General features: G+C 41.1%; 1 protein-coding gene across 2 annotated transcripts in view; it reads left to right on the top strand.

Moving 5' to 3' along the window:
• The first annotated feature begins 9,749 nt into the window (after positions 1–9,749).
• Positions 9,750–23,118, top strand: part of LOC121269007 (26S proteasome non-ATPase regulatory subunit 11) — a 100,302-nt gene continuing 86,933 nt past the window's right edge. Inside the window, exon 1 of one of the 2 annotated variants that reach the window (XM_041173357.1) lies at positions 9,750–9,902. In XM_041173357.1, the coding sequence (XP_041029291.1) occupies positions 9,809–9,902 (94 nt within the window). In that variant the 5' untranslated portion in view covers positions 9,750–9,808. The remainder of the gene's footprint in view (positions 9,903–23,118) is intronic. The other variant, XM_041173356.1, reaches the window with a different exon arrangement.

Genomic DNA, 23,118 nt, shown 5'->3' with positions numbered 1-23,118 from the left:
CAAAACATTTCTAAATCACCATCACAAAAGGTGCAATCGGATTCAACTTTTACATATGAATCATGAGGTGCTTCAATACAATCAATTAATATTACACTCATTTCAAAATGGACATCAAAGTCAGACAGTGCAATGGTACTGGAGTTATCAATCATATATCATGTTGCACTCTGAGGTGCTTTAATACAATTATAGTACAATTAGTATTCAATGCATACTTACAGTGTGAGCCATACAGCCCGAGAGTTCTGTACTTTTCTCAGCCCCTTGGTGCACTATGGCAGAAAGGTCTTAGACAGCGACCTTTCTGGATACGTTCCTGTTGCCTGCAAAGGACAGATCCCTATATATGAATATATGTAGCTTCTAGAGCTGAACTGCCAATCAGCACCCCTTTTTTCAAGCAGTATAAATTGTCGTTCCCTTTGAAATTTTGCATTCTTGTCTGTCCTAATGAGTGCAAGACAAAAAACTTCGACAGCATGGACCAAGGTCTTTCAGCAATACTCAAGTTCTGTATTACCAAATGAGTTTTCATATTTGTTACATTGGACAAAAATATGCAATTTTTTTGTGATGAGGAAGATGTTGAAGTTTAGAGTTATTCAAGGCTCTCAATTAGCATATAATTTAATTCAAACTACTTTTTGGAAATTAAAAATATTATGTTAACTCTCACCACTGATTTCCCTCATACAGTTCTACATGTAGCAACAACTCTCTGGTATCTCTGAGTTGTGAGTCTATCACAAAATGTTGGCAGATTAATTTGAGCCATGTGGTTGGTGAGGGTTGGATTCATAGTTGAGCCCTAATTTACCTTTACTTGACATCCACACATGTATGTTTTCTAGTAAAGATCAATGGTCAATGAAAATCTTGGTTGATTTTTTTTCCCTCAGCCTTACTATGCCAGAGACTTGAAGGCCAACTATAATGTCCCAAATGCCACAGATACTGTAAACAATGTTACTAGAAGATATTTTCTCATAACAAAACTTACAATAAATCCAATAAAATACATATTTTGTTCTCTTTTCTCTTTTTTATAATGAAGAAGTGCATGCTTCCTGCCCTAGAGTACAAACTTTTCAAATAAATTGTTAATTGTTGCCAACTATGACAGTATTTATTTGAGTCACTTGCCACTTTGCTTGTCTCCTATCTTCAAGGCCCTCCACTTGTCCCTGAATTATTGCAGGTTTTAATCCATTTGAAACAAAATATTTTCTCCTCTTGTAAACAGACATTTTTCATCTGCCCTTCTACCGATAGCTTTTTGTACGAATGCTAATTGCTTGTTTACAGCCTTTTGGAAGGAAAACTGGTAAATAAATCAAGCATTTTAAAATTCCTTAAGCACTTTACCAGCTTGAAAATTTTTTATGATTTCCTTTCAATTATTCGTGTCACTTTAACTTGGATTAATGTTTTAAAATATGGATCAGCGAGAGATAATAATTGTCAAACAAACAAAATATTGCAGATCCTGCAAATCTCAATTATAAATGGAAATAGGGATATAGGAAAGCTCACTTTCACATCCTTATCTTTATTTTCAGTTCCAACTCATTCAACCAAAATTCAGAATAAAAATGAAGGCTGATACTCCAGTAGAGTACAATGGGGGCACTGCATTGTCAGAAGTGCTGTCTTTCGGGTGAGATGCTAACTTGAGGTCTCATCCAACTGCTCGGCTGCATGTAAAAGGTCCCATGCCATTATTTCAAAGGCTAACAAGGGAGTTATCCCCAGCTTCTTGGACAATATTTATCGCTCTATCAACGTTGATTTTACGTCACAAAAGATACGAATTATTTGTTCATTTTTTGACAATGCCGTGAGTGGGAGTTCGCTGGACGCAAATGAGCTGCTCTGTTTTCTACATTACAGTAATGACTACACTTGAAAAAGTACTTCATTGGCTGTAAGGTGCTTTAAGATGTCTGGTGATGTGCTCTATAAATGCGAATGTTTCTTTCATTTCTTTCTTTCCTCATGGATCTCAGCTTAAATTTTTCCCTTCTTGTTAGGATTCACCCTCAATCATAGATATCTCCGTGATATTTATCATTATTTTAATCACTGCTTTTGCCACTTCATGTGATCCACCACTTCACCGTGTACTGCAGCGGGCATTCTCTTGAACTTTTTCTTCATTACACCAACTAATTTTATTTCAGAGCTGTCATAAGGATGTGCTTTTTGAAGATATGGGGCAGAACTTTTCCCTTGATGTGCGGGCGGGCCCCATCAATTCGACAGCAGGCGGGCAGCCGATCACTGCCGCCGAAATGGGCCCCGCCGCTATTTTAAGTGGGCGGGCCAATTAAGGCCCACCCAGTGGGCGGCCCGACAGGAAGCAGCACTTCACTTGCACTTCCCTCAATTTGGTCTACTGCATTCGCTGCTCTCAATGCGGTCTCCTCTACATTGGAGAGACCAAACGCAGATTGGATGACCACTTTGTGAAACACCTTCGGTCTGTCCGCAAGCATGACCCAGACCTCCCTGTCGCTTGCCATTTCAACACACCACCCTGCTCTCATGCCCACATGTCCATCCTTGGCCTGCTGCATTGTTCCAGTGAAGCTCAACGCAAACTGGAGGAACAGCACTTCATCTTCTCACTAGGCACTTTACAGCCTTCTGGACTTAACATTGAGGTCAACAACTTCAGCTCATGAGCTCTCTCCTCTATCCCCACCCCCTTTTTTCCAATAATTATTATATTTTTAAATATATTTTTCTTTTCCCACCTATTTCTATTATTATTTTTAAATTTATTTCCGTCCATTGTTTGATCTCCACCTTTTCACCTATTTCAATCCCTTCCCTCCACCCCGCCCCCACCAGGGCCATCTGTCCCTTGCTCATTCTGCTTTCTACCCTTAATGTCACCATTAGCACATCCTTTAGCTAATATCACCACCGTCAACACCCCTTTGCCCTTTTGTTTATGACATCTTTGGCAATCTCTCCTTTGCCTCCACCTATCACTGGCCCTCTACCCAGTTCCACCTGTCCAACCCCCCTTAAGCAGCTTATATTTCACCTCATTTCTATTTCTCCTTAGTTCTGATGAAGAGTCATACGGACTCGAACCGTTAACTCTGTCTTCCTCTCCACAGACATTTCCAATATTTTGATATTCAAAATATTCAGAATTCCAGACAACGGGCAAGATTTTCCACACTCACCTGCCGCTGTGATCTTCTGGTCCCGCCACAAGTCAATGGACTTCTGGCTGGGGCATCGCCTCGCCTGCGGCGGGTCCCACCCGCAACAGGGCCGGAAAATCCCGGCCAACATCTATGGAGAAAGAAACAGAGTTAACGTTTCAATCACCACCACAACATAATAGCATCTTTAACACCATAAAACATCCCAAGGTGCTTAAAAGAGAATTATGCAACAAATTAGGCAATGAGCTACCTGAAACAATTGTAGGAGAGATGACCAACAGCTTTGTCAATGAGGTAGGTTTTAAGGCATTTCTTAAAGCAAGAAAGGTAGAGAGTTGGAGAGGTGGAGAGGTGTAGAAAGAAAATTCCAGAGCTTAGGGCCGAGCTGGCTGAGCATTTATATTTGGACATGATCAAGAGACCAAAACCAAGTATTAATTTAATACCTCAGGAGAGTGCAAGTTGAGGAGCCCGAGCCAGACAGTAAGCAGCATCTAGAGGAGAATGTGAGAGGAGGGCCCTGGGACAGGCAGTCAGCAGCACCTATAGGAGAATGTTTTTCTACCTGTTAGAGCAGAAATGTGACATTAAAGGAAAACAGGTAGGTGATTGGTGGGTATCTCTTCTGTGTCTCTTTTGATTGGCCAAGTGGTTTAAATCAGGAGACGTTATTTACAGCTGAAAAATATAGCAAAAAAATTCACTTTTAAAATATTTAACATTCAAATAAATTAATTAAATAGAATAGAGGTGGCTGGGCAGGTGATGCGTTGCAGGTGTAGTATATGGGGTCTGGTGGACACAGGTGCGATCCACGGTGACCACATATGTAGCAGGTTTTGGCTGCTCAAGGAACTTCTGCTCAGAGTTGATGAACTGGAGTCCAAGCTATGGACACTGCAACACAAAAGAGAAGGGGAGAGTTACCTGGACATTGTGTTTCAGGAGACAGTCACACCCCTTAGATTAATTACATCAAGTTTGGACCATGGTCAGGGACAGGAGGGTGTGACTGCGACTGAAGCGGGTAGTGGGGATCCAAAATTTAACTTTGGAGGAGCCTCAGGCAGTGCCCTTTTCCAATAAGTACGAGGTTCTTGCTCCCGATGTGAATGAGGGCACAGACTGCAGGGAGGATGAGCGAACTGACCACAGCAGTGTGGTACAGAGCACCATTCAAGGGGGGTGGGGGGAAGAAAAGAGAAATATAGTAGTAATAGGGGATTGCATAGTTAGGGGAACAGAACAGATACAGTTGTCTGCAGCAAAGACAGAGAGTCCCAAAGGCTGTGTTGCCTACCAGGTGCCAAGGTTAAGGACATCTCTTCTGGGCTGGAGTGGAACTTGGAGTGGGAGGGGAAGGATCCAGTTGTCATTGTCCACGTAGGTACCACCGACATAGGTGAGACTATGAAAGAGGTTCTGCTGAGGGACTACGAGCAGCTTGGGGCTAAATTAAAATGCAGAACCACAAAGGCCATAATCTCCGGATTACTACCTGAGCCACGTGCAAATTGGCATGGGGTAAATAAGATTAGGGAGGTAAATGCGTGGCTCAAAGATTGGTGTGGGAGAAATGGATTCCAATTCATGGGACTCTGGCACCACTGCTGGAGAAGGAGAGAGCTGTTACATTGGGATGGGCTTCATTTCAATCACGCTGCGACCAGTGTCCTGGTGATTTGTACAACTAGAGTTGTAGATAGGACTTTAAACTAATTATTGTTGGGGGAGGGGGGGGGATTCAATTGAAGGGAAGTTTAAAAAAATTTTTAAAAACGAGAGAGCAGAAGTGCAGGGTAGTGAAGAGGTGAACGATAATCAAAGTGTGACAGGAAGGGGCAGAAAATATAAACAGGAGTGTTCAGCAGAAATCAAAACCAGAATGAGCAATAATGGTAAAAAGTCAAAGTTTAAGGCTCTTTATCTGAATGCACGCAGCATTTGTAATGAGATAGATGAGTTGACAGCACAAATAGAAATAAATGAATATGACTTGATAGCTGTCACAGAGATATGGTTGCAGGGTGACCAAGACTAGGAACTCAATGCTCAAGGCTATTCAATGTTCTGGAAAAATAAGCAAAAAGGAAAAGGAGGTGGGATAGCTTTGTTAATAAAGGAAGGTATCAGCGGGGTGGTGAATAGTGATATAGGTGCAATAGATCTTGATGTGGAATCTGTCTGGCTGGAAATAAAGAATAGCAAGGGGAAGGAGTCACGGGTGGGAATCGTCTATAGGCCCCCGAAGAATTGCCTCATTGTAGAACAAAGTATAAATGGGGAAATAATGGGGGCATGTAAGAAGGGCGCTCCAATTGTCATGGGTGATTTTAATCTGCATATTGACTGGACAAATCATATTGGCAGGGGTAACGTGGAAGACAAATTTGTAGCATGCATCAGGGATTGTTTCTTAGAGCAATAGGTTGCAGAACCTACCCAGGAACTGGCTATTTTAGATCTAATGATGTGTAATGAGGTGGGATTAATAAGAGATATTGTAGTTAAGGATCCTCTAGCGGGTAGCAATCATAACATATTAGGATCTCAAATTCAGTTTGAGGGCGAGCAACTTGGGTCCGAAACCAGTGTCCTCAACTTAAAGAGTTGTCTAAAGCAGACTGGGAAAATAGACTAAGGGGAAGGTCAGTAGATGAGCAGTGGCAGACATTTAAGCAGAGATTTCATAACGCTCAGCAAAAATTTATCCTGATCGAAAAAAAGGACTCGATGAGAAGGTTGAACCACCCGTGGTTAACAAAGGTGGTCAAGGAGAGTATCCAATCAAAAAGTAAGGCATACAAAGCAGCAAAAACCAGTGGTAGGCCTGATTATTGGGAATTTTTTAGGAACCAGCAGCGGATGACTAAAAAGCTAATAAAGAGGGAGAAAATTGATTCTGAAAGTAAATTGACAAGAAATATAAAAAAAAACAGCAAGAGCTTCTACGGGTATATAAAAAGAAAGAGAGTGGCTAAAGTGAGCATGGGATCCTTGGAGGATGCGACTGGAGAATTGATAATGGGGAACAGGGAAATGGCAGATAATTGAAACCAATATCTTGCATCGGTCTTCACAGTCGAGGATACTATAAACATCCCAAAGGTATCAGATAAACAAGGAAACATCTTGTAACAGTCTCTATTACGAGGGACAAAGTATTTGACAAACTAATGGGACTAAAGGCAGACAAGTTGCTAGGGCCTGATGGCCTGCATCCAAGGGGTTTAAAGGGAGTGGCTACAGAGATAGTGGAGGCATTGGTTGAAATATTCCAGAACTCACTGGATTCCGGGAGAGCCCCTGTGGACTGGAAAACCGTTAATGTGATACCCTGTACAAGAATGGAGGGAGACAAAAAGCAGGAAACTATAGGCCAGTCAGCCTAACATCTGTCGTTGGGAAAATGCTCAAGTCCATTATTAAGGAAGAAATAGCAGGACATTTAGAAAAGCTTAACTCAATCAAACAGAGTCAGCCTGGTTTTGTGAAAGGGAAATCATGTTTGACAACTTTAGAGTGCTTTGAGGATATAACAAACAGAGTTGTTAAAGGGGAACCAGTGGATGTAGCGTATTTGGAATCCCAGAAGGCATTCAGTAAGGTGCCACATAAAAGGTTAATGCACAAGATAGGAACTTATGGTATTGGGGGTAATGTATTAGCATGGATTGAGGATTGGTTAACACATCAGAAGACAGAGAGTCTGTATTAATGGATCTTTTTCAGGCTGGCAAGACATAACTAGTGGAGTGCTACAAGGAGCAGTCCTAGAGGCTCAATTATTTACTATCTATATTAGTGACTTGGAGGAAGAGGCAGAGTGTAATGTATCCAAATTTGCTGGCGATATAAAAATAAGTGGGAGGGCATGTTGTGATGAGGACATAAGGAATCAGCAAGGGGATCTGCAGTGGAAGACATGAGTAACATCTCCAATGTTCAAGAGAGTTGGGGGGCAGAGGTGAGTATGGTGGCCATTACCAAGGAGAAAGTTTTAGGAAAACTGAAAGGTCTGAACGTGGATAAATCACCTGGACCAGATGGATTACACCCCAGAGTTTTGAAGGAGATAGCTGAAGAGATAGTGGAGGTGTTAGTGGCGATCTTTCAGGAATCACTGGAGTCAGGGAGGGCCCCAGAGGACTGGAAAATCGCTAATGTAACCCCCCTGTTTATGAAGGGAGTGAGGCAAAAGATGGGAAATTACAGGCCGATTAGCCTGACCTCGGTCGTTGGTAAGATTTTAGAGTCCATTATTAAGGATGAGATTTCAGAATACTTGGAAGTGCATGGTAAAATCGGGCAAAGTCAGTATGGTTTCATCAAGAGGAGGTCATGCTGACAAATCTGTTAGAATTCTTTGAGGAGGTAATGAGTAGGTTAGACAAAGGAGATCCAATGGATGTTATCTACATGGACTTCCAGAAGGCTTTTGACAAGGTGTCGCACAGGAGGCTGCTCAGTAAGATAAGAGCCCATGGTGTTAGAGGCAAGGTACTAGCATGGATAGAAGATTGGCTGTCTGGCAGGAGGCAGTGAGTGGGGATAAGGGGGTCCTTCTCAGGATGGCGGCCGGTGACTAGTGGAGTTCCGCAGGGGTCAGTGTTGGGACCATAACTTTTCACTTTATATATTAATGATCTAGATGAAGGAGCTGAGGGCATTCTAGCTAAGTTTGCAGATTATACAAAGGTAGGTGGAGGGACAGGTTGTATTGAGGAGGTGGGGAGGCTGCAGAAGGATTTGGACAGGTTAGGAGAATGGGCAAAGAAGTGGCAGATGGAATACAATGTGGGGAAATGTGAGATCATGCACTTTGGTAGGAAGAATAGAGGCATAGACTATTTTCTAAATGGGGAGAGAATTCAGAAATCTGGAGTGCAAAGGGACTTGGGAGTCCTAGTCCAGGATTCTCTTAAGGTTAACTTGCAGGTTGAGTCGGTAGTTAGGAAGGCAAATGCAATGTTGGCATTTATTTTGAGAGGACTAGAATATAAAAGCAGGGATGTGCTGCTGAGACTTTATAAGGCTCTGGTCAGACCACATTTAGAATATTGTGAGCAATTTTGGGCCCCATACCTCAGGAAGGATATTCTAGCCCTGGAGAGGGTCCAGAGGAGGTTCACAAGAATGATCCCAGGAATGAAAGGCTTAACATATGAGGAACGTTTGAGGACTCTGGGTCTATAATCGATGGAGTTTAGAAGGATGAGGGGGGATTTGATTGAAACTTACAGAATACTGAAAGACCTGGATAGAGTGGACGTGGGGAAGATGTTTCCATTAGTAGGAGAGACTAGGACCCGAGGCCACAGCCTCAGAGTAAAGGGAAGACCTTTCAGAACAGAGATGAGGAGAAACTTCTTTAGCCAAAGAGTGGTGAATCTATGGAATTCATTGCCAAAGAAGGCTGTGGAGGCCAGGTCATTGAGTGTATTTAAGACCGAGATAGATAGGTTCTTGATTGGTAAGGGGATCAAAGGTTACAGGGCGAAGGCAGTAGAATGGGGTTGAGAAGGTTATCAGCCATGATTGAATGGCGGAGCAGACTCGATGGGCCTGAAGGTCAGCCATGACCTTATTGAATGGCGAGGCAGGTTTGAGGAGCCAAACGGCCTACTCCTGCTCCTATTTCTTATGTTTTTATGTTCAGCCCAAAAGGCCATCTATCTGAAAAGTTAATTTTCTTTCTTTCTACACAAATGCTGACTGACCTATTGAGTGTTTCCAGCATTTTGTTTTTAATTTCAGATTTCCAGAATCCTCTGTTTTTGTTTTTATATACAAACTTTTCAAAAATGTAAAATATACAGAATTATTTCAATTACCCTATAATTTTGCTCCTTAGTTGGTTGCAGTAGTGTCCAAGAAATTATTCCCTAATTCATGGAGATTCCAATACATTCTTACTGGGCTGTAAGCCATATTGTACTGTCAGGACATATTTCATTTTTGCTTCTTGACTTACTTTGCTACCAACAATTAAGGATTGGGACAATCTTCCAGAAACCTTCATCTCCATGTCCTCTAAGGATTCATTGAAGAAAAATTTGTGGAACTTTAAAAATAAATAATGGACCATCGACTGCACTCATTGTGCACCTCCTATGACAATTCCCTAGTTGAAACCTTGCTTTTACCAACTCTCAAAGAATTAAAAATAGCAATTAAACTCTTTCTCGTCTTCTAAATCTAAACAATCAATGAGGATAGAATAAATTGAGAGGCAGTGTAATATTCAGGATCTTTCACAATAGAAAGGTGTGGAAACAACAAGTGCCAATGTTTCTCGTTTCTTTTCTGTCATTGTTTTCCATTCTGTCCTATGCACAAGGGGAAAAACTACAATACCCACAATTCCATCTAGACACAGTGCGCACGCTCTAAAAGTGTGTCGTCACCTGCAGCGTATCCTACCTTACTCGTCGGAAGTGCCAGTCCGACCACGCCCTTTCCTCACGCCCATTGGATAGTTGTGCGCGATGACATAAACGGTCGAATGACTAAATGGGTGCTCCCGCTGTCAGTCAGATGACGTTGGGCCGGCGAGGCGTGGAGTTCGGTTGCGCCGTGGAGGGGGGAGGGAGTTGATGTGATTGTCGGTGAGGAAAAAAAAGATGGCGGTGGCGGCGGCATTAGTGGAGTTCCAGCGCGCTCAGTCCTTAGTCAGCACCGACCGGAACGCCTCCATAGACATCCTGCACAGTATCGGTAAGTGAGAGCGGTCAAGGCCCCGCGCCTAGCGAGCCGCGAGTGGCGGCAGGAGGGCTGGCCGACTGGCGGCCAGGAGCGCGGGGAGTAACGCTGCTGACTCACTGTGAGAGTGCGGGGCTGGGCCTAGTCCACAGTCACCCTCTCTCCACTGTCCCCACACCGGGGCAGCGGGGGGGGGGGGGGGGGGGGAACAGCCAGGCCCCGGGGGCTCACAACAAGCGGCAGGTCGCCCCATAATTGCAGCCGAACAGGGGAGCTGGATCCGCAGGCGGATGAATGGAGAGTCCGGCAGAGAAAGGTTTGAAATTGTCGGGCTCCCCGGAGTATGGCTCCCAGCTTCGCACATGATTCTCCCACTGTTACTACCGGCAGAAAATAAGTCACTTCCAAAGACCCTATCGTGGGTTGAGAGGCAACGGGCAGAAATCTTGATCTCCAACGAGGAATCGCCCAAAAAATTATGTTGTATTAAGAAGACAGCGTTTGGGAAAGGAGAAAGTAAATCAAAAGATCAAAGCACTGGAGTGGGCAGGTAGTCAAGGGAGACCTAATGCCGAGAAAGGGGATTAGCAACAGTGAGCCAATTTACTGAGTCATAGTAGCAATGGGCAGACATAACTCCTGTAGACTTATCATAGGTGATAACAGGGGCAGGTTAGAAAGTAGTACTATTGGACAGGGAAACACACAATCGTTTAGTCAGGAGTTACCCAGGGTGTCCGAATCAGTTTGTGGAGGGTTCTGGTAACTAATTTCTTTGACAATTGAACACTCTGGTATATGTTGCTCAACTAAATGAGCTAATATGAAGGCAGCATAGTTTCCTGGTCTATATCAGTTTTACAATCAGGGATGTGATAATTATGTAAATGAAGTACAGCTTTTAGAATTACCTACTCAAACTACTTTTTCGAGCATTCATAAGGGAGAACTGAGCACTAGATCCTAGTTGGGGAAAGAAAAATGCTCCGTCAACTTGAAGGTAGGGAGAGTAGGCCAGACCAGAACAGATCAACTGGTGTTTGGGAAAGATTTTACGAGTGAATGACATGAATGAACAATGTTCAGAGTGCATACATTAATGACATGCATAATTATGTTGAACTAAAATTGAATTACACTCTTTATCCTCTGCTTATGAATTTGATGTATTAATAACCTGAAAGAGGTTTCATTACTTTTTTGCACTGGTTATCAAGTTTTCTGTAGCACAGGCACCTATTTTTTAAGATTCATAGCACTTATCTACATATACAACTTGATTACATCTGCATTTTGAAACTCGGGTATTTTCTGCTCCATTGTCTGGGTGGTATTCTTGTAGAATTTGAAGGTGTAAATAGTTGAAACTATCACTTGGTTCCTGTTTGAGTGAATGATTCATGGTAAGGATCTGATTCATAATAGGGAATCCAATCGGGTGAGTGTCTGATTCACCTTCATCAATCAGGAATAGTGTCTCTTCAAGTGAGACACTTGTATTTACAGTAAATATTTTAAGTAAATTAAAAATAAATTCCAGGAAATAGTCATCATGTCAGGCAGCATTTGAAGGGTGAATGCATCACATAGGACACTTTATCAGATACATATTAAATGTCCTTTCTGCTTTTGGATACTTGGTTTGTTGAAAAATGTTGACATAGGACAAGTGTTGAGAATTTGAAATCTATTAAAAGCCTATTAACGTTATTAAATGTTGTAATTTGATATGTTGCAGATGTTCAGCATGAGATCTAAATTTTACTACTAGACCATTAGTTGTCTGTAATGGCCCTATAGTGCAGAACTGTATCTCTTTCAGCCTAGTTCTGTAGGGTTTTTAAAAATCTTTTTAACTTTTTTTGTTTTGAGAAGTTCTGTACTGACTTAGCAATTCGGCATTAACTGATGCTGATTGAAAGATACTTGAATTTAAGTTAATTTAAGGCTTTTTAATATCAGTGACTGTTTTAGCATTTGGCAACTACCATTTTGATATATTCTTAACAAAATTTGAGCCTACTTTTAAGTCTCTTTTGTTGTCGAGGTTTCACATTGCCCAACAGTTAAGTAACCTGTATTATCATCTTTGACAATAATGTAGAGAGAGAGTGTCTCAGGGTGGAAGAGCAGTTTAGTCAGGGGTCACATGTGATTAGCAATAAGACACCAAATGCATTAGGAAGACAATAATCTGGCTTCTGAATGTGGCTGTGAGAATGTTCTTTCCTTATTGACTGTCCAGTTGAACAATTCCACAGCTCAAGACTATTTGGCTATGCTTGGAAGCATTATACTTTTTAATCATCTTGACTCACTGAAATTCTGGAAGGAACTTCTTTGGTTGTCACAGAAGACAAACTTTTTTGTGTGCTATTCTTTGGTGACATTAACAGTAGAACCACATCCAAAGGTAAAGAGAGGGTTATGTAAGCTCTTTGTCAGTCTTGTCTGCTCTTCTGCACTTAGTTTGAGATTGCAGTCTGTTGTACTTTGCTTGGAAAGTAAACTACTCGATTGTATGTGTTCAACACTTGTTGAATAGATTAGATTTTGTGAGAATGCTTTTAATTGATACAGTGGAATCGATCTTCAAGACCTTATAGGATTTGTAATGAAAACTTTTTAGTTTGTTTATGTAGCTGTATAACTGAAAAGCCAAAAGCTCATGTATCCAATTGAAAGGTTATTATGAGAAATGAAAAGTACTTCTCACATCTCACTAATTTATTGTAATAGCAAAGGGTGTTTACATCGTGCATTTAAGGTAATAAAACATCTCATGGTGCTTCACAGGAGTATTATAAAATTTAATTTGATACTGAACTACATATAGAAATTTTATGGCAGCTGACCAAAAGTTTGGCCAGAGAGGTACATTTTAAACGTATCTTTGAGGATGGACAGACTTTAAGGAGGAAATTGGAGCTTAGAATATTGGGAACTGAAGGAGACCAGTATCAGAGGAACACACATATCTTGGAGGGTTGTGGGGCTGGAAGAGATTCGAGAGCTAGGGACGGAATTGAAAACAAGGATGAGAATTTTAAAATCAAGATGTTGCCAAGAGCCCGTGTAGATCAGTGGACAGGGGTGATGGATGAATGGGACTTGGTGCTAGTTAGGATACGTGCTGCAGAATTTTGGATGACCATGAGTTTACAGAGGATATAAGATGGGAGGCAACCAGGAGTGCATTGCCATAGTCAAATCTAGAAGTAACAAAGACATGGATGAGGGTGTCAGCAGTATTTAAGATGAGGCGGGGGCAGCCGAACAATGTTACGGAGGTGGAAATAGGTGGTCTGTCATGGTTCAGTTATTTCTATACATTCCCTTGATTGGCATATAATGTGTTACTGAATTCAAAATATTCTCTCCGCAACTGCACTTTAAAGAGAAAAATCGTCATTGAACAGCATTGTGTACAATTCAAGTGGAATCAGTGTGAAAATTTCACTCGCACGTCAAATTCCTGCATCAGTTCTATAGCATTTGAAGCAGGTTACATAAATATTAATTGCACACTTTACTTTTCAAGTGTGTTGATTTTCATTGCGCTTTGCAGTATGGTCTCAAAATTGTTTTTGTGATGTATATTGTCATTGTCAACCTGAAAAATACAAGCATATAGTTTAAAACCATGATGCTGGTGTTATTGATAAATTTATTTCTGATTTGAGCTTTTGGTCCTGAAATCTTGGCAAAGTAAGTTTTTCTTTTTTATATCTGTATTTAACTGTGAATTCTGTAATTGATACAAACTGTTTTAACTTTTTTTGTGAATGCATTCAATTCTTGATTGTCATTTCTGTTGCGCTAAGATGGAGTTAAGAAATCTAAATAGCACAGTTTAGTGGAAGTTTAGCATTTCAAAAATTAAATGTTGTTGCTTTCATTAACTTGCGAAGTGAGTATTGTAATTCATTGTCACTCTTCAAATAAATGTTTCAATAAATGTGAAAGAAATGTATTTTCATTGTGTTTTAAAATGCATCGCTCCACAAATAGTACAAAATCTCCCTGATGGCTGGCTCAGTGAGTGTATCAAGCGAGCAATAGAATCAAACAAAGCATGCAGGTCCTGATTTGATTGCTGTTTTCCAAGTTAACTAATCTCAGCAACGGGGGTGCTTCAGTTAACCTTTATTATAATTAGAAAAATTGGGTCATGTTCCTGCTCCAGATCACCATCCTGTGACGACTCCTGGAAATGTATTTGGGTAGAAATAATGGACACACATTGATGTCATAACATGGAAACAGGCTATTCCACTCAAGTAGTCAGTGTTGGCATTTACACTCCATGCAAGCAAATAGTTCTAAAGGCGAGGGAGGTGACTGAAGTGCCCCCTTCTCACCTTCAATAGTTAGAGGCTGCTGGCACTCTGTCAAGGCTCACATGCAGAAAATGTCACTTGGGTTAGATGCTGTGAAGCTGTAATTCTAATGAGAAGCAGCTGTCAGCAGGCAATGAGAGGAAGCTGAGAAAATGTAGAAGGCAAAGTAATTTTGAAATTGAAGCCCCATTACCAGCGCATTTTGTTATAAAATAATTTTCAGTTACTAAAAAAAAACATTTTTCCTATCTCATTTAACTGATGGGCACTAATGAAGAGATCATGGTTGCCAAGTTTTGCACTGCGGGAGAACAGCATTTGCAGTTGAAGCTGAAGCATATCTTGATTATATTCAGTGTCACGCGTCGGCCTTAATACCTATTTCAAAACTGGGCTGCAACAAAAAAGAATTATGATTATCCAGTTAATAGTTTTGATATATACACAAATTTTGAGGCTATTTTAGATGAACGGTAACCAATCTCTTACAAATATGTACATTTCCCTACATGTTTTACAAAATAGTACATTTTGATTTTGCACTGATCCATCCAGACTTCTTGATGTGATGGCTATGGATCAGTTCTTTGGTTCGGTTGATTAGTTGGGTCCGAGTAAGAGGAAGCTGACTTACTGGTGGTTGTGGTGCTTGGCGTCAGTACTACTCTTCGCCAGGGTTGGGATGCTGTTATCCCAGTCCCGGGCAAAGACGCCGCATGTTTATTTGTGGGTGGAACTGCACTTCATCACAGTAGAGGAGATACCTTGTGGTTTGTAACCAGTTAGCCAGCCTACTGTTTGCTGGGCACTCTTGGGTGCTCCTTTATAAATTGAAAACCTGTTGATTTTAAAAATATAAAGCAATAAAAGCTGTGCATATTCAAAATATGAAACAAAAGCAGAAATGCTGGTTACTCTCAATAGTCTGCACCTGTAAAGAAAGCCGTTCATCAGAATACCTTTATGTAAGCTCATCTGTTCTCCCCACAGGTGTTGACTGGCATGCTGAATCTTTCAGTCATTTTCTTTTTGCTTCTTATGAAGGTTAGGATAGTTGCCCTCTGGTATAGGTCCATGAATGAAAGTTAATTTGGTAGAAAGGTAAAACCTCTGGGAAGCTAATTAGTGGTCGTACTAGAAAATACCTTCAATTCAAAGCTTGATTTCCACAGTTTGCTTCAATTGGCGCCTACTCATGCAGTCCAAAACTCAGGAATTGGGAATTATGTGTTGGGAGTTTAAAATGATCATTATGAATGGAAAATGTATGATGAATGGAATCCTAAGATTTTCTTTTATTTGTCTGTCTCCAACTTTACTGTTAGCTTGTAGGTACATGTCTTTGTCCATAACTTGTACACTTGCTGATCTTTTACATACTATATGACTGTACTTGGTTGAGCATACCTGGAGGTGTAATGGTGGGTGACTCCCTAACTCGAGAATCTTGGGTGGAGCAATTTTTAAACATCTCTAGTTACATGGTCTTTTCATCTGAACAGTGCCTGAATTCCACACTCGGGCATTGTTGGTCCAGTGTAGCTGTGAGTGTTTTTTTGAGGGACATACAAATAGGCTAGTTAAGGTGGGGAACATATCACATATGTCAGTTAAGGTGTGCCTAATAACATTGTATAGAATTTAAAGTAAACCCAGATTATCAAGATAGGTGAACGTAAATGGAAGTGAGTAAAAGTCACAATTATCAGTAAAGTCTTCTTCACTGAGTGATAAATATATTGCATAATCTACTAAACAAGATAACAGAAGTGAAGGTGCCAGCCTTACCTGAACAGTAACATTCTTACTTCTGAATAATGTCATGGGTTCAAATCCCACTCGAGGTTTGAGTGCATAACCCAGGCTAATTGTAATATTGCTTTACTGAAGGAGTGTTGTACTGTCGGGGGGTGGGGGGCTCTTGTGCTTGCTCAGCTGCATGTATAATATTCTATGGCATTATTTGACAAGGGGTAGGGGAGTTCTCCTGGGGTCCTGGCCAGCATTTAGCCCTCAATCAACACAATTTGAAACCAATTCTCTAACCATTATCTTTCCTTTTTGTTCAAATAGCAACATAAATGACTAGATACGCTTTGTGCAAATTAGCTGCCATGTTTCCTATATTACTTAATGGGATCGTACTTCAAAAGTGCTTCATTGGCTGTAAAGCTTTGGAGACATCCCAAGAGTATGAAAGGCACCATATAAATTCAAGCACTGTGACGCTGTTAGGAAGGGGTAATGAAATTAAGGAACAAGTTTCAATGGGTTAACTGGCTTTTTCTCATTCCTGACAATATTGACCATCTTTACTGTAACTTCCCCAGCATTATTGCATTCCACTGTAGTAATCTTAGATTGCTTGCATGACTGAAATGTCTATCATAGATCCCAATTCCAAGTGGTGTCCAAGCAATCTTTCTTGTGATTGGTTTTAATTACATCTTTAGACATTTTTATACCATCACAATATTTCAATACAAATTAAAGAAGCATTCTGACACATGCAGCGTAATTTCTAATATGAGTAATGAATGGTATAGTATGTGTGGGTATTAATGAAATACATTGTTCTATATACAAAAACCTGCCTATTTTGCATAATTCTTTGCCCATGTGCAGAATGGGTCTCCTTCAATTTCTTCCTTTTAAAATAGTAAAAATGTTTGGTTTAAGAAAAGATTTGTCTTGGCGAATATCATTTCTTCTCCGAATAGAAGATAGGTGGAACACTGGTCAGCGCAAGTTGGTATAAGTTTTAAGAATGGCAGGAAAATCCCAAGATGGTCTGCTTCCTGGATATAATCTGCCCTGCGCCTCCAGGCACAGCTGCTGTTTGAAAGACTGCTCATTTCTGCTTCTTTAATGTTTTGCTGCAGTTTCCGCCCCCTCCCGTTCCAATTTTCTTGTGACTTATCTCATTTGCTATTAATCTTTCTCTTAAGAGAATTTCTGGATGATCTTGTAAGGCTTCTGCCATCTTTGTGAAGCCTTATTATACAATCTAGTGGGGAGATCCCAGAAAATTGGAAGCACCACAAGTTGAGCAGACAGAACCCTGCACCCAATACTCTGATCTGTGCTTCTGTAGCTTGAGTCTCTGTCCCATGTGTGTGAGTAAAGCCTTGCAAGTTCAGACCTTCTGAGTAACCTTTTTAATAAATCTGTGCAAAGATTTGTTGCTATTTAAGAAAGCAGTGCAAGTTGTGTGTTGATATGAAGTGATTCTTGCTCTGCAGCAGCGCTAAGCTGAAAGAGATCTGCCGTAACTCCAGAGCAAAACAGTGTGAGACTCTCTACAGGGGCAGGACACTTCGCTTCAGGGAGGCAAAAGACTAGCAGTGTAAAACCAGGTTCTAGCTGGAGATAGAAACTTGAACTGCATCAGCTGGTCATGGTGTACAGTGGAACTATTCCCTAGAATTGAAAATCCATGTAAAAGTATCTTTATTGCCTTTCTGCCCATATCCTGACTTGTGCCTTGTCAATTTCATCCATCGTTCCTGTACCAGCTGACCTACATTCACTCCTAGTCAGGCAACGCTTCAATTCTTAATTCTTGTCCTGAACTGCAGACCTCTCCATGGCTTTGCCCCTTTATACCTTTGTAATCTGCTCAAGCCCTGCAACCTCCAAGATCTCTGCACTCCTCCCATTCAGGCCTCTTGCACATCTCTGATTTCCATTTTCACCATTGGTGGGCAACCTAGGTCCTAAATGCTGTAATTTGATTCTTAAGCACCTCTGCGTTTCTGCCTCTCTCTCTTTTAAAGTATTCCTTTAAAGCTACCCCTCTGTCTAACTTTAGGTCCTCTGTCTTATGTGGCTCAGTGCTGGACTTCTTGTTAATACTCCTGTAAAGGCACCTTTATACAAGTTACATTTCTTCTTAGGTGGTCCCTTGGGACCGAGGATGACTTTCTTCTACTCCAGGGTAGGTGACTTAAAAAGTCCAATGCTGGATCTGCACACTCTGTCACAGGTGGTGCAGGCAGTGTTTGATGAGGCAGGTAGGTGGGATGCTCGGATTTTTGTACGCTCCTTCCGCTGTTTATGCTTGGCCTCCACCCGGGCCTGCCGAAAACGCTCAAAATGGTTGGCACTTTCGCAGATGCTTCTCTAGATTGGGCGGCCTCAAGCTAGAGGCTCCCACAGATTGGTGAAGATGTTGCATATTTCAGGGAGGTCCCTGAAACATTTTCTTTGCCCTCCTGGGAACCGTTTGCTGTGACAAAGTTTAGAGTAGAGAGCTTGTTTTGGGAGTCTTATGTCAGGCATGTGGATGATGTAGCCTGCCCAACATAGCTGATTAACCATAACCAATGTCTCAATACTGGGGATGTTAGCTTGAGAGAGAACACTGATATTGGAGCACTATCCTGCCATTGATTTTGCAGGTTATGTGAATGTGTCCACGATAGTTTGAAGCACGGCCCCTGAGTGTAATGAGCTATACTAATCCAATGAGTTCTTTGTTTTATTTGCCTGATGTTGGAAGTTTTTATGGCAGGGCTTCCCAAACTGGGGGTTAAGACACAGGATTCTGGTGCCATGAGCTCTGCAGCAGCAATGGCTGGTGTGGAGCCCTGATTGAGTGTTAACAGCTGCGAGGCCCCTTTACATCCTCATGTTTGTTTTAATGGTGGGTGTGGCCTAAATGGCCAATGCTGGAGGCCTGATTCCTGCCTCAGAAAACCAACTGAAAAGGTAAGTTCTTAAAAATATGTGAAAATTAAAAATTCTCCCATGCACCCACCCCACTCTCATAAGTTTCCCTGCTCCCGGAGCTCCCACTGATGAGTCATGGCAACTTCGAAGACACCAATTGGGGTCCTAGTGGGATGTCAGGTTGGCCCAAGGGCTTTGTTCTTTTATGTCTTATGGACTATGTCGTGTTACTCTTCGTAACTTGATTGGCTAGGATAAATTAGGTTTTAGTCAGCATCGTTTGTTTATTTCTGAAATAGATTTGCCCAAGTTTTTAATAGAAGAAGGAATTTGTTAGTTTATAAATGTTTGAATATAATTGGGTCTGCAAAATATTTGAAACTGGCATCTTTCACAGCCTTTCCTTGTCCAAACCCCATTGCAAAATTTGTGTAAATGGTCTAACGTGGGCATTGACATGTATTTAAATGGAATGTAATAATTGGAATTTCTTTCCAAAATGAATGTTATACTTATGAGTCTAGGTATTCATTTGCGCCTACTTTGGTTCAGTTGATAACTTCTGGTGGTATAATCAAGGCTTCGCAATCTCACTCCGTCACATGACCTGATTGCTGAAATGCTTGAGTATATTATCTGTTGGAAATTTAGTTTCTTTGTACTGGTGGGGGGCACTCAGTCACTCCTTCAAGCAAGTTTTATGGAATGCCATCAGCACTCAGCATTGAAAAATTTCAGTAGAATAAAAAAAATAAGTTAATTGGTTTCCTTTCCCCGCCCAGCTTCAATCACCTTCCCAGTCAAGACTACGTGACCTTTCATTGTTTGAGCTATTTCTGTTGGTGAGTACTGTCGATTTTAACAAATTAAAGAACGCAGTTTCAGAAGCAATGTATGAAGTGGTGGTAATAGATTAGGATCTTCAGTAAGTTTTATAATTAAAATCTCATAATTGCATATGCAGATTCCAAATTTACAAGAAATACTTGAGTAAAGTTGCTGAAAGGAAGCTCAATGTACATTGAGGAGTTGAATCTTTAAAAACTTTGGTTGGATCATTAGTTTTAATTCATGGTTTAATATTTTGACAGGCACCTACTAGTGCTTGCTGAAGGTTTGGAAAGTGGGTGGAAAGAGATTGAGTAGAGTTTTGGTCTAAAAACATAATTCCCTGCCTTATTTTTTAACAAAGTTCTTTATCTTGCTCTAAAAGAATAAAAATTTCAGAATGTTTCACGGCAAGATTGGTGACCATTCCATAGGAAGATTTATAATTTGAGAGTAGGCAAGGACAAGTGTGATAACAATCAAAGTATGGATGAGTGTTTTAGTGATGGTGAGTTGTGGTGAAAAGAGATTTCTAAAAGAGTTGTGGTGTGAACAGAAGTCGAAATATTCTCATTTGATCTGGTGCTGTCACTATCAAGTTAAAAAAATTTGACAAGTTTCAAACTGCTGCTGACATAAATAGTCAGTAGTTAAGTTTAAACATAGTGGATATGAGTTAATGGAATTTCATGTAATTCGCTCTAGTGGCCGGTTATTCTTGGAGCACATGGCACTTATAATGAAAGCAGTCACCACATTAAATGACTTAATTGGCATTAAGCTTACATATGTAAAATAGAAAAAATAGCTTTCTATGCTGGAACAGTGTTTCTCTGTCATCCAGAAATGACAGCTGTCCTGCAGTTTATACATATGACTGGCGCTTCAGACCCAGGGGTTAAAATTTATTTTTCAACGGCTCATTTTGGGGAAAAAAACCTGCCTCGCTTAATTTTGTCGAGGGCTACTTTTTGGTTTTCAGGGATTCCTTTTTCATTTTTACTAACTCCTTCATTAGGTGATGCAGTCATGTAGTGATGTTACCTTCTGTATTTGTGTTGAATTTTTTTTGAGGATTTAAATCTTTAGTTACGATGGCACAAATTTCAAATGGAAAGAAAAATTCAAATTCTCAATTGTGTAACCTGTTCATAAGATTTTAAAAAATGGTTTTCTGACATTTTTGTGTCAATCAATCACTTTCTCTGTGTCATTACAGGATATTCTGAACCTTCCTCCTCACGCACAGGTGTAGGATGTGCAACCTAAGAGGTTGATGTTTCTTCAGAGGAGGTAACTGATGATTGCCAACTCCTACCGTACTACGCCTGTACGTGTGGCCTTCTCGCTTGTTTACCTGCTTTGTGCCACCTTGTTACAGCTGATTCTACAATGAAGGCAATGATCATTATGAAGTTATCAATAGTTTGTGCCTCGAGATTGATGCGCTAGTTACTCTTGATTCTGTTCGTGAGGAAGAATGCCTTCTGTACTTCAACCGTGGCCAGTGGTATTACTTGTTTGATGTCGAGTAGATGGAAAAAGTGAGAGAGCTGTTCTAGCCTTTCTTTAAAGAATCCACTCTGGAAACTGTGCCATATGGTATTTTTGGGTTATGCTCTTCAGTCGGACCCACTCAGCCATTACTCCACCAATCTTGTACCCATGGGATGCAAGAGTATCTTTGAAGTGTTCTAGTATTATTTTCACATTGGGATTTCATAGTCTTTTAGCTCCCGTAGCCAGTAATTTTTTGGCTCACGGCTCCAAGGACCTTGTTGGTTGACAATGAGCTATGTCACTCTTGTGGACATTCTTGTGTCATGTCACTCAGGACTTCTTTGACTGTGGTAACACTGTCACTCGGATAGACTTACATCCTCTTCCTGGAAGAGAAAGAGGTGAGATAGCTCTTCCAAAACATCAGTATGCAGTATCAGACGGGTAAGGAACTTGTAGGAGGTGAACTTCTTTACCATTCCTCTTGCTTTAGAAGCATATTCTTTCTTGACCTCAGCCCACTGATCACGTCCTATGTTGTTTAGATGGGCAACAGTAATGGGGTAGTCCCTGTCCGATGTCATGAGCGCTCGTTGCCTGTGATCAACTCAGTGAGTGCCCTCTACCCATGTGGGTCTGAGGATGGTTTCCTGTAGCATTTCACTGAGCTCCTGAAGATAATTGGGTGATTCTCTGTCGAATGATATGTTTGAGGCTAAGGAGCCATCGATCTTTCTGGTTAAGCAGCCGCCTCTGGCTGGAAGTTCTAATCAATACAGCACACACTGGATTCCAATTAGTCACAGCATCTTGGCAGCCAGTTTTGCGAAGACCCCATCTCACTGGCCAAAGTTGACGCCTGCCTTATCCACACCAAAACCTATCAAGCTTGTCTTGCATCCTGGGATGTCCTTCTTCAAGATATGCAGTTTAGGCTTCCATATGCTCTTGCACTCAATGTCCTGGATTCTAAAAAGCCTCATGTGGGATGCCATCATCTAGTTACTTGGTATACGCCAACATTTTCTCCTTGCAGCTCCTGTTCGCGCAGCCATTTTTTAGAAGGATTACGCCGTGTGCACATTTCACCCGTTGCAGCCCTGATGAATATCCTCAGCCAAAGAAGTGGGTGAAGGTATGCGTTTGTGTTGGGTTCCCATGTGTGTTTGCAAGATCCATGTCACATTGTTTCTCGAAACATACAAAAGAAGAAAAGTAGATAAACAGGAGCTCGTGCTTCACCAGATGGTAAATCTATGTCAAATAGCTTGACCACCTTCCCATATGCTTGTGCAGTCATTTTCACAACCCCCTAGACTATTGGCTCCATTTGAATGGTTTGATTTTTTTTCATGCATTGTAAGCTGCGTTATGACTTGGGCTCTGGCTGTGTCGTAATGCCAGATATTTCTTTATGTTGGATGAGCTCGAAGGCACTTTTGAAGTTTCCATAGTACCAGTGGATTGCACAGGTTTCTATTGAATCAGTAAGCACGCTTTCATAATACTGATTCCAGCTTGCTGTAATTTAAAACTAATGTTGGATTTCCCTTTGCTTCCCTACTATTACTGTCAAGATTGGTCCAATGCGTTTGTGTAAAATCATCAAAGTGACCTCAGCATTTCAGCTTTTCAAGCAGTTAGTACATATAATACAAGATGGTGTCCGTAATAACCCAGCAAGGTCATGTTCTGTTATGTCCATCATAGGCAGGAAGGTTTCAGTAAGGGGACAAGGTGTCACCACCCATGAGCTAAGGTTGCTTGCCACCAGAAAAGTGTCTGTTCATCACCTAAATGCAACTCCCAATGTAGAATAACCTAAGATTTGATTCATCTCAAATTCCAACTATCTTACGCAATGAAACAGTAGTCACACAAGCATAAGAAGC

The sequence above is a fragment of the Carcharodon carcharias genome, chromosome 23, assembly GCF_017639515.1.
Source record: "Carcharodon carcharias isolate sCarCar2 chromosome 23, sCarCar2.pri, whole genome shotgun sequence".
NCBI lineage: Eukaryota > Metazoa > Chordata > Chondrichthyes > Lamniformes > Lamnidae > Carcharodon > Carcharodon carcharias.
The sequence above is the reverse complement of the archived record's forward strand: the minus strand, read 5'-3'. Positions and strand labels throughout refer to the sequence as shown.